General features: G+C 39.4%; 1 protein-coding gene across 1 annotated transcript in view; it reads right to left on the bottom strand.

The window, feature by feature from the left end:
- LOC121859533 (snake venom 5'-nucleotidase-like) overlaps positions 1-11,514 on the bottom strand; it is a 65,772-nt gene extending 54,258 nt beyond the window's left edge. Inside the window, exons 1-2 of the mRNA XM_042356411.1 lie at positions 10,976-11,514; positions 7,812-7,962 (exon numbers count right to left, since the gene is read on the bottom strand). Of these exons, the coding sequence (XP_042212345.1) occupies positions 7,812-7,962; positions 10,976-11,166 (342 nt within the window). The 5' untranslated portion in view covers positions 11,167-11,514. The remainder of the gene's footprint in view (positions 1-7,811; positions 7,963-10,975) is intronic.
- Positions 11,515-17,121: the final 5,607 nt, after the last annotated feature.

The following is a 17,121-nucleotide window of genomic DNA, read 5'->3' on the forward strand; positions in this document are numbered from 1 at the left end:
CCTAAATGTTTGGTATCAGACTGAAAAAGGTGACATTTTCTAATGGTTTAACTGACACAGATTAACTGAAAACTCTGAGATATTCATATAAACACTTGACACAAACAAAACTTAAATAACATGTCTACCTATAAGTCCAGATTCTCAAAGGTTCATACGATCAATAATCTTCGTAAATGAAAAAGTAACAATGCCTTTAAATAGCATAATTGCGCTAAAAGAAAAGAAAAAATATAAATTTACGTAGAAACCTTAACCATATATACGACCAATTTTTCAACATCTAGTATTCGCTTCTTAACTGTTGAAAAGAGAGCATCCCTCCTTAAGAGAGTTTCATGCGATATTCTTTACGTTATATTTGAGCTGTAGCTGAGAACAGAGGTGCATATTTACATAAACATTTGAGAAGAATATTTATCGTGCTAACCCTTTGAGAATCGACCTTGACTTCTGATGACTTCCATGAACTATGAAAGCTAATTGACATTTAGAATATATTTAAGCCTCCAAAGACGAAGTGTGTGTGTAGTGGTTGCGACACGAAGCCTTGATCCTACCCTAACATGAATCCCCGTCATTGTGAAAGTCAGTGAAATTTGGATCATAATAATTAATAGTTTTTAATCGAACTATTGAAAAAGTTAAACCCGCAATCTTGCAACCTATGATGCTATATTTCCCGTTGGTAATATTAGAATTTGTACCATTCTTGAAGTTATTTTGTATTTGCATACCGTACAGTATGTGGTTATATATGAGAAATTAAAGTTTATCCATAGATTATTATTATTATTAATGTGTAGCAATGGTTATTATCACAGACGCTAATTTTAGTTTCGTACAGCAACTGAAAACTTTTAACAAATTCAAAACGACTAGTCCCGCTGCTCTCAGCCTAGCTTATAGCATCACATTTCCCCTAAGTTCAACCTACTAAACTACACAGATCCCCGATTTTCCCAGTCCTAAAGTTTAACAGAAGTGTAGACAGGCAATCAACCAAATTATTATAACGCCTTACATAAACACTACAAAGTGTTCAATATATTTCCCTAACCTTGTCGGCGTCGCTATCTAATGTACCTCTAAGATAAATTCACCGTCATGTGCTATCAATTTCCCCCAGTCTTCCGGAAAACTCGTATAGATGGACGTCTCACACCCATAAACTTTATGTGTTTATATAGAAGACAAAAATATAACAAACATATGTGTTATTCTTAGTCTTGTTGTCATCTGATGGTAATAACTCTATTATTTAAGGTAATGTTTTTTTACATCTTTTCTTTTTAAAGACGGACAGCAAAGCGCCTACTCACTCACATATTCACTACATGAAATGGATTATTCAATCGAGTGTTTTTTTACAGATGTGTGTTGACACTGGAATATTTATCTACCAACAATACCAGAGGTAAGTGTGCGTTCACAGTTTCAGACTAGTGTTACGAAACACTTAGCTAGGCTGCATGAGGTGTGAACGATAGTGCCATGTTGTCTTGGTTCATGTGAAAATTCAGTTACATTTATGATATGTGTCCTGTTTGTAGACTATGAAGGACTATAAAAACAATAGACTAACTTTGATTTCAGTATTCTTCATGAAACAGGTAAGGTTAGCCAGTAGTGATATTAATTGCACTTAGATTTGGGTGTTCAACCGTTAATGACCCTTGAAAACCTTAAACTAAACTTCTGAAGATTTTAAAATGTACACGTAATTATTGAAGGTTCTTCCTTATGTTATTAGTTTTTGTGAATTAATACTATTTCCTCAGTCATTGTACGCCAGGTGGATTTTAGTTGGTACAATTAACCCTGGCATTTGGGTCAGAAAAAAAAATTGACTAATGACGATCTACCTAACAATCTTCATGGCTATTCTTTTACACTGTGGTTGGTTGATTGGTGATATGGAGAGAAGAGAGCATTAGTTATGTTAATAAATAATACACTAGTCATCAACAATTAAAAATTAAAAGAGATACATCCCTCTGATTCTTCGTACGTGTGAGCCATTAAATTTGTCCACAGGCTCTGACCTGCCCGAAATTAGAGAGCCGTATTCCGATCAACGACCACGGCTTTTAAATCTAGAATAACGTATTGACAAAGTCCTAATTTCACACCTGGGAGTTAATTTATACGCTTTCACGACTTATGGATTTGAAATATAGGTTAGGTTAAGTTAGATTAGGTCAGGTAAGGCTTTCACACTAATGAACCATCGGACTATAGAGCTGTAACTCTACACTGTATTCTTCATTATCTCCATACCTATAATTACACATGACTCTCGCTGCTAATAAGACTATAGTTACGGAGCACTGAACTATTGCCAACACATATATGATTGTGGTATACAGTCAGTTTAAGTTGTCAGAAAAAAAGGTAGTGATTAATATAACACGGGATTGGTGTGTATTATTGTTGACTCTTCGATAGTAAGATAAAGATGCGTTGAAGAAAGTGTAGAATAATGAAGGTGTTAGAGGGGGTATGTAATGATAAGGGTGTGTTGCTGAAAGTCTAGAAAAATATTGAGTGTGTTGGTGAAAGTCTAAAGTATTGAGGGTGTGTTAGGGAAAATTTTAAGAGTTGAGGGTGTTGGTGAAAGTGTTGAGGGTGTTGGTGAAAGTGTTGAGGGTGAAGATGTGTAACTTTTTCGTTTACAATATATGAAAACAAACACTTACAAACATTAGAATAACACACACACACACACACACACACACACACACACTTTCATTATTATTATTATTAGTAGTAGTAGTCGTAGTAATAGTATTTCCTTCCTACCTGTATTAAATGGGTTAGTCTGTCATTATATCTGTAGTGATGCGTTTATATATATATATATATATATATATATATATATATATATATATATATATATATATATATATAATGTGTTCTTTTTTCTTTTCTTTTTTAATTTCAAAAGAAAAAATGGACCTATTGTCCGCCGCGACAACCTTGGGATGCACACACGTCTGATGCCAATTCATGCTCTTCATTTGGCACTTCACTTTTAAAGGACTGTATTAAAAGAAATGCGAACACGATCAAATAAAATTAACAGTGCAGTGGAGTTGACAGATCAAACGATGACTAAGAACTTGTGAAGAGAAAAAAAATATATATCTAGGTATAATACACACACACACACACATATATATATATATATATATATATATATATATATATATATATATAGAGAGAGAGAGAGATATTTAATGTTGATGAGTGCATGCTCTCGTGCATGCGTAGTCTAGTGACTGGACTACGTAGTCTAGACTAGTGGCTAGACTACACACTGAAAGATCTTAGCTGAAGCGTAGTACATTATAACATTAATATCGCCATTTTATGAGATAGAACATGTTATTTCATCTTAAATTTCAATGGGAGTAAAACAAACTTCTGCTCTTAAAGGAACCTTGCTTGCCATTTATGAGTACCCCAATTATGAGGTTCTTCCAGTACGCAGTCAACACCTTGGAAGCTCTTAAGTGACCTCAAAGATCGTCTATTTCCCGTTATATGTATTCTACTTTTAGTATAATTTATAAATCACGTCATCACGCTCTAAATGCTATTACGGGTATGTCGCTCCACGTGACGTAACTGCGGTGAAGAACTTAAGGAAAAAATTACATTTATATAATACGGATTATAAAATAAATACTTCGAGGTAAAATGAGTCGTTGTGGTACACTATAATACAAGTTTTATTAGGTAAGTACTGTACGTCGCTATCATATTGTTATCAGAGGGTCATAAGTATTATATGAAATAAATCGTTATTGTGCAATGCCTTTATGGGGTGTACGATAACGGGCCACTCAGAGATCATTTTAAAACTGATGGATAAAGGTGGCGACGCTTGTTATTACTGTTGTTGAACTTTGGAAGGGGGGAGTCAACTACTAATGCAATATCGCCCCAATGTATCAGATCTCATGCCAAAGAATAAGAGGTTTTCGAGCGGACAGAAAAACTAAGACGGGTTGTGGAAGGCAAGGTCGATAGGTTGGGTGGGAGGGTCATTTTTACATGAACAACACATCAGGAGGAAGCCAAGGTTCTCCTCCTCTGGTTTCCATACGATAAAGATCCAGGAGGGGACAAACTACCTGATAACATCTCGTGAAACAACAGGAGAGGAGAGTGTGTTTATCGCTCCTACTGCTTGCTGTCTCATTTAATAGCTTCCGTTTTCTATGACTGAGTTTTCCTTGCTGACACAAAGCCCTGACGTTTGTTCCTGGAGCGTGTGTTTTACCGCCATGTTATACCTGAAACTCTTACTTATTGATTATTGCGGTAGCTTAAAGTATTGTGGCCACATTAGGTTAGGCGACCATTAGGTAAAACAAAACAAAATGACAGGTAAATTATCCGCACACCTAACTTGACCAAATACTAAGTAGAAATATATACATAACCTACTTAAGCGATCGTGATGTCTACAAAGTTTCCCCCTACTGAAACAATACAGAATTAGACTATACTGTATGTGTGAGGAGGTTATACTGTGCTGGCCGTACTCTGATGGTAAACAGCGTATGACATTGGCACAGACAAGCGACCTGTGGTGTAATGGTCAGCAGGCTCGTCTTGCAAGTGAGTGGACCAGGTTCGATCCCAGGACACGGTAAAACTATAGGCAAGTTTCTTTAAGCCATTTGCCTCTCTACGCAGCAGCAATTGGGGACCTGTATGTTAATCGATTTGCGGATCGCGTTCCGTGTTAATGTTTAGCCAGTGCAGTTGGCGAGTTGTCCGGTCTTCTGGAAGTATTCCTTGACACTGGGTCATGCAGCTCATTAACTTAGGGTGTGATTATTGTGTTGGCGACAACGTCAACACACCTTAAACAAATTCACGCCTAGGTGACCCAAGGACTGGCCATCCTCGTAACACGAGGGGCAACCATTATTATTTATTTAGATAAAGCAAGACGTGAGTTTCAGTGTAAATATATAACATACAATATTTTAGAATAATTTAAGTAGATATAATAATATTGGTTATTTTGAACATTAAAAAAAGATGTCTTGTTAAAACCAAGAGCTTGTGAATGACTCTTGAATACCCTAGCAGTTGACGCACCTACAACACAACACCTACAACACAACACTTACAACACAACACCTACAACACAACACCTACAACACAACACCTACAACACAACACCTACAACACAACACCTACAACACAACACTTACAACACAACACTTACAACACAACACCTACAACACAACACCTACACCACAACACCTACAACAACACAACCTTACAACACAACACTTACAACACAACACTTACAACACAACACCTACAACACAACACCTACAACAACACCTACAACACAACACTTACAACACAACACTTACTACACACACCCTACAACACAACACCTACAACACAACACAACACCTACAACACAACACCTACAACACAACACCTACCAACACAACACTACAACACAACACCTACAACACAACACCCTACAACACAACACCTACACACAACACCACCACACAACACCTACAACACAACACCTACAACACAACACCTACAACACAACACCTACAACACAACACTTACAACACAACACCTACAACACAACACCTACAACACAACACACAACACAACACCTACAACACAACACCTACAACACAACACCTACAACACAACACCTACAACACAACACCTACAACACAACACCTACAACACAACACCTACAACACAACACCTACAACACAACACCTACAACACAACACTTACAACACAACACCTACAACACAACACTTACAACACAACACCTACAACACACTCTACCAAGAATAACTATTGTGGGATCTTTTTTTCTGTTTTTTGTCTGTTAAATAAAGAGACTGTCCACACACTACGTGGTGTAAATGGACCATTGTTAAGTGAGGGATATTGTTCAGCTCGTGTTGTGTAATCATTCGGTTAACACTTTTATTACTAAAAATGGCCACAAACAATAATACTTCACAAGAGTTATAGAGAAATGCACCACCGACTTTAATCACACAAGCAAACAAACCAATATGTTATGATTATGGTTTTGTTTTTATTTGCAAGAACAGTTTTTAGACTCTTAATACACTGTTTATAACGAAAAAATAATGATTTATTTTAGACTTCACGTAAAATGGCTTTGTAAAAATCATTGTGAATGTTGGTCAATATTGGACTTGGTCAACATTCTCGGGGCTGTGTTGTAATCCTCCGCGATGCAAAATTTTCCCAGAGTCAATTTTTTCTCCGAACTGGGATTCACAGCCTCTCCCTCTTGTTATTCCTACTGATTTCACTTTTCCCTCCTACAAGCTTTCTTCACCACTTGACCACCGTGACATTCTCCTAAGGGCACGACGACTGCCCATTCCCAACATTGATCCATCGATGATAAAGGCATTTTTAAAAGTTGTTTATAATCCTGGCAGGCGAAGCGTTACTGTTCCTTAGTCCAGAGGCCGTCACGGTCTACGGTCATATTTCCCATATTCATGAGACGTATTACATGATTGGTTCACGAGAATCAGATTAAGAAACAAATTCATTATAAAAATCTACCCATCGGATAAATTTCACTCCAGCCTGTTTCATTATATAAATTGTTTAACAATGGCTCACATACAAGCAGCAAAGATTCTCAGTGAAGCGCTACAATGATATATCCTGTTTGTGATCAACATTATAACAATACTGGTGACATATTGAGCCACATAATAAAGTTTGCGGGCGATACGAAAACTTATGGGAAGGTTGTAAGGCAAGAAGACTGGCTCATGCTTTTTAACATATAAAAAAGAAATCTGTGAATAACACTTTTCCTAGCACTTGCAGATAAGGAAGATCGAAGCGTCGCAATAAATCAATCACAAAAACAGCGAAGCAAGTGAAACAAGCCAACCAAACTTTAGGAATGAGATCTTATTGTTGAATATAAAGATAAAAACATATAGGAATTGATTATTCATGTTCAGTAATACAAAAAGAACACAATTGAATTAATACACACTAAACTTCCGTGTGTCGGCCTGACTAGCAAGGTTGAAAGAACAATATTCGACCTTCTGACACCCAAATTTGACGCAGGCCGGAAGTCTAACAAAGAGGAGGTAATGTAATTATGAGGTCATCATAATCCACTGTTATAGTAGGTGTTATTAAGAGGCGGAAACACGGCATCTCTACTCAATAGTTACTCTTATCACTACGCCAGCACGCTAACACGACTGTAATCCCTTAATCCGAAATGCTCACAAAGTACCCAGAGTTACGGGGATGAAATCTGACGCATCTCCTGTAACTTGTGTCGCGATGTTTCAGTCTCAGCCTTCAGTCTCCCCACACACATAAATTTGTCTTTATACTGAGAGGAGGAAGAATGTGAATGGTGGAGGAAGGAAGAGGGCTGTAGGAATAGGGAGAAGAGGGTGGGGAATGATGGAGGGGAGCATGGGAATGGTGGAAGGTGGGAATGTGAGGGGGAGGAAGGGATGGGAATGGTGATGGAGGGCTGGAACCGTCAACTGGGATAACTGAAGTGTTGTGCTCAGGGATAAACAAGGGAAACCCCGCCACCGCACTAACCTTCCTCGTGTACCTGTGACAATTATCTAGAAACCTCGACTCAGTGGTCGCTTGGTGAGGCTACAGTGTCTGGTGAGGGGCTGACTCCACTTTGTTTTATTCATCATTAACATAATAGTCATTCTTTTAACATGGTACTAACATCACTAACACGGTATAATAGTCTGACTTACCATAGCGTCGTGGGGGACGAGGTTCAGCATATGAGCCATCACGCGCCACTTGTGGACTGTGTACCAGATAGTGCCCTGGAAGTAGTCGCCAGCTGAGAGATAGAGTACGTTGGGGCTCTTCTCGCGCTCCAGTCTCACCGCCGAGCTCAACCTGCCGACACACACAAGCAGACGTGACTGAGATGATGGGTGGTGAGGTCTGACTGGACGGACACGGGGTTTAGACACTCGTATGGACAGACAGATACAAGATTTGGTAAAACACATTAAAATAGACGAAAAGATAGTTAATGTATTCTAGAACATTATTATTTATAAGTCTCTGACCATATCCTTCCTTCCTTAGGCTTTAGTATATACTTGTCACACTTGCCAGATGCTTCTGGTGTCATTGTACAGGGGTACCTAGTGACAGCACTAGGATCCAGCTTCCTCTATCAAGGAATAAACAATTGAAATTGAAATTGAATGGGTAAAAATATTACAAAAAATATACTGGTAACGGTAGGCTTATTCATAAAGAGCAGTACAATTACATAAGATACAATGACCTACGTAAGAATCATGATTTAAATATTTCTTCCATTATGAAGAACAGAAGCGCTCAATTTTTATCTCTATCTTTACGCTTCTCCCAGAAATCTCAAGATAAAGGGAGGGAGAGTAGGAAGAGGGGAGAAGGGTATGGGAGGAGGGGGAGAAGAGGAAGTAGGAGGACAGGGAGGAAGAGGAGGGGGAAGGAGGTGGGAAACGAAGGAAGAAGGAGAGTACGAGGAGGGTGAGAAGAGGAAAGAGGATATGGAGGAGGGGAGAAGAGGAAGGAGGATTAGGAGGGGGGGGAAGGAGCAGGTGGGAAAAGACGGGAGGAGGGGTAGAAGGAGAAAGGACGGGTAGGAGAGGGAGAAGGAGGACGGGGAGGAGGAGGGAGATAGGAGAAATACGGGGAGGAGAGGGAGAAAGATGAGGGGGAGAAGGACGAGTGGGAGAAATAGGAAAAGGGGAAGGAGAATGACGAGGAAGGAGAGGGGTAAAGGATAGGTGAATAAAAGGTGACAGAAGAGAACTAAATCAACAACAAGAAAAACTCACACATTTACAACCTCACAGCATCATCAACTTGCAACAGAATACAAAGTGAATCTTCAACCTTCACACGAACTACTTTGCGCGTGGCTTGTCCTGTCGTGATCGTATTTCTCGTTTCTTTTATCTTTTTGTAGATTATAATTGTTGCACCCTTTCTAACTTTCTTAATCAATGGTCATTATAATTATATACGTTTTTAATACAATAATCTAGATTTTAGACGGTTGATAGTGATCTGTTCGAGGAATTGACTATTTTTTCTTAATTATATCGTTTTGTCAGTATCATAATTTATCGTTATTTTTGTTATTATCACCATTTATCGTTGTCATCACTTTCATCATTTGTCGTTTTTGTCATCATCATTTATCGTTTTTTTGTCATTATTATTATTTTTCGTTGTTATGCCATTATTATCATTATTTATACTCCTTTTTCGGTAAATACCATCGTGGGATATAGGATGTGGTTCAGCAAACATCTCCCCCTAGCATCGTGGGATATAGGATGTGGTTCAGCAAACATCTCCCCTAGACTGGAGATGGTTCAGCAAATATCTCCCAGCATCGTGGATAAGGATTGTTCAGCAAACATCTCCCTAGCATCGGGATATAGGATGTGGTTCAGCAAACATCTCCCCAGCATCGTGGGATATAGGATGTGGTTCAGCAAACATCTCCCCAGCATCGTGGGATATAGGTGTGGTTCAGCAAACATCTCCCCAGCATCGGGATATAGATGTGGGTCACAAACATCTCCCAGCATCGTGGGATATAGGAGTGGGTCAGCAAACATCTCTAGCATCGTGGGATATAGGATTGGGTCAGCAAATATCTCCCCAGCATCGTGGAATAGATGTGGTCAGCAACATCTCCCCTAGCATCGTGGGATATAGATGGTTCAGCAAACATCTCCCCCTAGCATCGTGGGATATAGGATGTGGTTCAGCAAATATCTCCCCCTAGCATCGTGGGATATAGGATGTGGGTCAACAAACATCTCCCCCTATGAGCTGACCTTTTGCTGGAGTCACGGCTTTTGTTGTTGTTTATGCTGATGACGTCATGGTAGTCAGTATTTGGTGTTAGTTTACTCCTGTGTGACGTAATGGTGAGAGGGATAGAGAGAATGGCTTATACAGGGTGTCCCATAGGTTTCCATACAACGTATCACCAACGCCATTACAAGCATAACTCCAGCTGTGCTTGAACGTGTTCTTCAGCAGTGGAGGACACGCATTGAAGAATGTTTTCAACAGAATGGTAGTCATGTAGAGCATATTATATAAATAAAAATGAATTTTCATATAAAATTTATTTTCCTATGTTTCAACACCATTCATCACATGTAAAAAATTAATATGGTTGTTTGAAGTACCTGTAATGTTATTTAATGTTAATAAATGGAACAATATAAGTAGCTAACCATTAATGGTAAAAAAAGTGAGACTACGCGTATGTAAGTGCGCACATGTGAAAACATATCGTCATTACTCTACATAAGAATATGAAAGCAACACTTATTTACTGCTCATATATTGAAGGGTTAAATGTTGTACTCTGTATAGACAAGCAGAGAGAGAGAGAGAGCAGCCGAACTGCCGGATGTAAACAAACCTTAATTTCCCGCGGCTGTTTTTTTAAGGATTAGCCCACCGGGGCATAGGTCACTGAGCCACATTGGGGCCTGAGGAGCAAAAATTTAATACTCCTGTAATAATAATAATAATAATTCAGATAAGTTAAAAAAAATGCCTATCTACCTATTGGACAAACTAAAATCGTTCCGGACCACAGAATGCCGGACTAGAGAGGTACAACCCGTACTGTATACCCTGCACAGCCTCTACCGTTCATCCTTTAATTGTTAACTTGGAATCTTTTAAAAATGTTCCATTTAACCAGTAAGTCTCGGCTGGGGAAAACGTAATCACTATTTAATCCAGATTACTCTACCTCGCAATACCTCCAAAAATCACCAGTTATACATTAACCCTTAACATACCTCCAAAAAATCATCACTTACTCAATAACCCTTAAAATACCTAAAAAATTCACTATTTATCCAAGCTGCCTCACCTTGCAATGCCTCCATAGCACCTGTTCTTCTGCCTGTCGCCGTCAGAACACCTGCCGGAGTAAACATTGGTCTCCTCGAACCTGGCGTGGAAGTCGTTCAAGTGAAGGATTGTCAGCTCGAAGTTTGCGGTCCGTGCGGGCGACGACCATGAACATAGTACTAGTATTACTGCGTATAGTTTAACATACATCGTCGAGTTTCTCTTCTTTGGTGAGAAGTTATTCGACAGTGTAATATCAAGTATTATTTAATTTCCGGTATTTTCACTTCGAACTGAGATGAAGAGGATTTATGCAACCAAGATTAATTACAGGATGTCTTTTGTAAATACTTGTACTGTATTATCACTAGTGCGATGGGTATACAGTTGCAGAGTTGTGTTGTTTAGTCACTGTCACCGTAAAAATAAACGCAACTCTGTTTTTTCGGTATAATCGAAGTGTCCATTGAGGGCAGAACGAGAGAGACGAAGGCACAGAACACACGTCTCGGGTGCCGGAGAGCCGACTGATGTACAGGTCCTCACCGTGCTCAGCTCAGGTGGGGACTGGGAAGTATCGTGCTTCTGGCACACACGTCACTCTCGCTTTTAGGGGGATTTCCTGTACTATGTACCTACAGTATGTATATGTTATTTTTTTTTAAGATGTAGTTTTTTTCCTTCAGAGATTTCTGGAGTCTTAAATTCCTGATATATCTCACGTACAACATCTGTTTCTCATTAATTGAAATATTTTCTTCCAGGTACAAGATGACCTTTCACGTGTACCAAATATTTTTTCACGGAAGAAATAATCACACATGAAATCCATTACTGTATATAATAGACCGTGCGTAGAGTTAGAGCTCAAACTAGCGTGAGAAAGTAAAGTTGGGCCATCTTGACTATAGAGGAGCTAACAGTCGACACAAGACATAAAACAGGGCACCAGATGACGTCAAACCACAAAGGGTGAATATCCCCATCTGTGTTACTGCAATTTATGACTCAGGCGTTAGTGGGCAAATCCAAAGAAGTTCCGAGACGCATTAGCATATAGAGGACTGTGTGTGGGGAGTGCAGAGCGTGATATCTCCAGGTCAAGTCAGTCTTCGCTTGTATCTCTCTGTGACAAATTGTTAACGATTCAGATAATTTTAAATGTTGTCTTTTCTAGATGCCGGTGTTGTTCTAGAGGCCGGTGTGTTGTTCTAGAGGTCAGTGTTGTTTAGAGGCCGGTGTTGTTCTAGAGGTCAGTGTTGTTCTAGAGGTCAGTGTTGTTCTAGAGGCCGGTGTTGTTCTAGAGGTCAGTGTTGTTCTAGAGGTCGGTGTTGTTCTAGAGGCCGGTGTTGTTCTAGATGCCGGTGTTGTTCTAGAGGCCGGTGTTGTTCTAGAGGCCGGTGTTGTTCTAGAGGCCGGTGTTGTTCTAGAGGTCAGGTTGTTCTAGATGCCGGTGTTGTTCTAGAGGCCGGTGTTGTTCTAGAGGCCGGTGTTGTTCTAGATGCCGGTGTTGTTCTAGATGCCAAGTGTTGTTCTAGAGGCCGGTGTTGTTCTAGAGGTCGGTGTTGTTCTAGAGGTCAGTGTTGTTCTAGAGGCCGGTGTTGTTCTAGGAGGTCAGTGTTGTTCTAGAGGCCGGTGTTGTTCTAGAGGCCGGTGTTGTTCTAGAGGCCGGTGTTGTTCTAGAGGCCGGTGTTGTTCTAGAGGTCAGTGTTGTTCTAGAGGTTGGTGCTCAAAAACCCTCTACGTCGCTTAAATAAAACATTTTCTGCATAAATTTAAACGGATTTCCTTTTTATGTACTCCATATGTACCTTATTCCTTTAACCTAAACCACTCAATGGACGTCATATGCAGCAATCAACCTAAAACCTGCCACTAGGAATGAAAGTGTTCGACGTCACTAGAAAATTGTGACGTCATGGGGATGTTTACCAGGGTTACCCCATACTCGTACTTTTATTATTATTTATCAGAAACCTATAACTACATAATGATATTTTTTTTTAATCAAGATGGAGTCCTAGAGTTTATAATAGCATGTATAAAATAGCAACATACTCACAGGGTGGTTTAGAGACATTCATATGGACGGCTTTAACTGCGTCACCAATACGTCACAAACTTGCCCACTGGACCCGGGCTGAGCTTGGTTTTTCCATTATTCTGTGAGATTTGGCAATATTTCCTTTCATTTACAAAACGAAACCCATTGAGGTACGTTTTCCAGTATGTCATGGGGAAAACATGCTTATCTAGTGCTTCCGTTTACAGGTGGTGATGTTTGGGAAATCTAATGAAAAACCCGCCAAGCCTATTCTTATACTGTATGTTTGTATATATCCAGTGATTTGTTATTTATTTCGTGTCTTTGGGTCGCCATCCTTACAGTTCCTCTCGACTCTCAACCTTCTCGCCACAAACCTAAGCGAACTCAACCTTACGTAAACCTAATTTAACCTTAACTTGAAAAATGAAAATGGTTTAAAAATCTTAACAGTCCATCCTGTATCCACCCGGCCACTACACCTATAAATTAACCTCAATTTTAAAAACAACTTGACCTTGACTTACAGTAAATATATCCTGACAACCGTAACCTAACCTTAACCCTGACCAGATGGAAACAATCGGCTACAGCGTCACAGAAGACTCTCCTAAAGCGAAACAGATGTAAATTGTTCCGTAACTGTTAACCACTTGTCCATCGCTCCACACCACGTATAAATTTATATATTAAAGATACGCTGAAAATAAATAAGGAAAGTATACAAGGATGACAGATGGGGAGTAAATAACAAGATAGGGGACATATTTGTTGATAATATGTAGGAATAATTGAATAAAACCCGCTTATATATACTCGTATAGTTTTAGTTATTATAGACTAAAATTACTCTGTTGTGTATCAATCGACGAACCTTTGACTTTCTTGTACATGAAAATATATACACCAAGAAAATGAATATAGATGAGTTGCATAGAATTTATTTTAGACAGTTTCGTGTGAGTGGGTGGTGGGTCACAAACTGAACTGTACGCGGTGGAGTCCTGCCCCGTGACCTGGTGTGCGCGCCGTAGTTCCAATTCTGCATCGATGGAACAGCTGCTGTCTACTACATATAGCTCAAAGTCTGTATGTGAAGCAATTTATAAGTTTTTGTCCATTTTTCCGTATTCGTCTTTTATAGATGCTTAAGCGTACACATTTCATGCCTGTAATTGTATGTACAGTATTTCATTTATGTGTGTCTGGTATTATAAAACTTTCTTCCGTTGTAATCATTTCCAAAAACACACATTGTCTGTGATTTTATTTTTCGTTTAAATGTTCTGGTTTTGATTTATATTCTTTGTGGACCATAATGCTTACACAATTTTTATTTAATGTCGTATATGATTGTATCTATGTGTAATTTGCACATTCTCGTGGCCATTAAAATTACCTATCTATCTAGCTATCCATCCTCTGTTTTGACCTCCTTGGAGTACGTGCCTCAGGACATTAGTTATTGTAGCGCAGTAATACGCATACAATACTACTAATACAACTTTGCTGTCATTTTAATTAACTTGTTTAACTAGGAATACTGTAGTGGTTTTCTTCAGCGATTTCATTAACTATCAAAAAACTTATCTGTCATGAGTAGAAATTTGTTTTTAGTTTGCAAATTTTACGGAGAGGAAGATGCTTCTTCCTGACGGGGTTGACATTGATGCACTTTTACCAATTAAACTACGGCCAAGCTCGTGTACGTGTCTCCTCGTCCATCACGGTGAGGAGTTGAAATTCCTGATGTTTCAACATGACATTTGACCGAATTGATATGTTGTAGTGGTTCATAAGGTAACAAAATCACTTTAAGAAGGTTCGTGTCGTGTGTGTTTCTCTGGATCTGACTAATAGTGTCCCGCGCATCTGCAGAAAAGTAACTACAAATATGGCTTCATGAAGATCTGAATTGATATTTAATACTGTAGTTTAAGTATTCTGTGGTCTGGACTGGAAGGTATATATTCCGACGGTGAATGTTGGAAATGTTGAGAGCCTACACCTTCAGACATTCCTCTTTGTCTTGATGATTTTGGGAGTCTATACCATTCTCTTGTATTGAATGATCACCTAAAGCCAGTCACCTGACCATGGATATAGTTGGAACACGATTTATATAATTTGCTTTCTACCATACATTCTCGCCATTCTCATTCATCCTGACGTTCACCTGATCATTCTCATTCATCCTGACGTTCACATGATCATTCTCATTCATCCTGACGTTCACATGATCATTCTCATTCATCCTGACGTTCACCTGATCATTCTCATTCATCCTGACGTTCACCTCATCATTCTCATTCATCCTGACGTTCACCTCATCATTCTCATTCATCCTGACGTTCACCCCATCATTCTCATTCATCCTACCATTCACCTCATCATTCTCTATCATCCCTGGAGGAATCTGTCACCGGACTGATGAGCATTGGTGTAGATGGTAGTATAATTTATAGATAATGCCGACCTGTAGCGTAATTGTTAGCACGTTCGCCTCGCAAGCTGGTAGACCCGGGTTCGATCCCCGGGCCTAGTACTGCAGTCAAGAACATTTCTTCAATACTGTATCTCATGTAGTATCAAAATTATCAATCACGCATGACATCAAACCACAAGTGTGAACAGTAATCAAGTGTATTTGACAACTTTAAGAGTTTAACATTAGTCACTGAGGAAATCTGTCTCAAAGAAGAAACGTACAATAATAACACAATACGCCCATTGTATTTCATGACTTTGAATTTTTATTTGATGTTTGTCATCAAAGGTAAATCTGTGAAAAACAATACAGTACAATACGTCAAAAGTACTATTGTCTTTTTATTTATAAAGTAACAAATTCCTGTTTCATCCTGTTATACTCAACAACCTTTTGAGGGATAACCAATAGCCTGTGTCAGTGACTATACTCTATCAACTATAATAATAATAATAATAATGGTTGCCCCTCGTGTAACAAGGATGGCCAGCCCATGGGCCACCTAGGCGTGAATTTGTTTAAGGTGTAGAAGCTGTCGCCAACACAACAGCCACACCCTGAGTTAACGAGGTGCATGACCCAGTGTCAAGGAAAAGTCCGAGAAGACCGGACAACGCGCCTACTGGACTGGCTAACCATTACCCCGGAACACTATCCGCAAATCTATTAACATCCAGGTTCCCAATTACTTGCCCATAGATTCACCCTATCCGGGGATCGAACCCGGGTCTACTCGCTTGCGAGGCGAGCGTGCTAACCATTACGCCACAGATCGCCATTATCTATCATTTATACTACCATCTACACCAGTGCTCCTCAGTCCGGTGACAGATTCCTCCAGGGATAAATGAGAATGATGAGGTGAACGTCAGGATGAATGAGAATGATGAGGTGAACGTCAGGATGAATGAGAACCTTGAGGTGAACGTCAGGATGAATGAGAACATAAGAATGGAGGAAACTGCAGCGGGCCTATTGGCCCATACTGGGCAGTCCCGTTTACACCCAACCCCTATTGCTCATATGAGCATCCAACCTATGTTTGAAGCAATTCAGCGTATTAGAGTTAATGATGATATTTGGTAACTTGTTCCATTCATCCACTACTCTGTTTCCAAACCAGTGTTTACCTATTTCACGCCTAAATCTAAATTTGTCTAATTTAAAACCATTGTTACGAGTTCGCTCCTGGTTGGATAATTTGAGTACCTTTGTAATGTCCCCTTTGTTTAGCCCTGCCTTCCACTTATACACCTCTATCAGGTCGCCCCTCGCTCTACGTCTCTCGAGGGAGTGCAAATTAAGATGCTTTAACCTGTCTCTATACTCAAGGTTCCTAATGCCCGGGATTAGTCTTGTCATTCTCCTCTGAATTCTTTCCAAGGATTCTATATCCATTCTGTAATACGGTGACCAGAACTGAACTGCGTAATCCAGGTGTGGTCTCACAAGAGCAAGATACAGTTTTAGGATGACCTCGCTAGTCTTGTAACTAACACTCCTTTGTATGAACCCAAGTACTTTATTAGCCTTGTTACGAGCAAAAACACATTGTTTACTTGGCTTAAGGTTCCTACTTATCATTACTCCTAAATCTCTCTCGCAAGTAATACAACTGAACGAAGTACAACAA

The sequence above is a fragment of the Homarus americanus genome, unplaced genomic scaffold, assembly GCF_018991925.1.
Source record: "Homarus americanus isolate GMGI-L3 unplaced genomic scaffold, GMGI_Hamer_2.0 scaffold7626, whole genome shotgun sequence".
Taxonomy (NCBI): Eukaryota; Metazoa; Arthropoda; class Malacostraca; order Decapoda; family Nephropidae; genus Homarus; species Homarus americanus.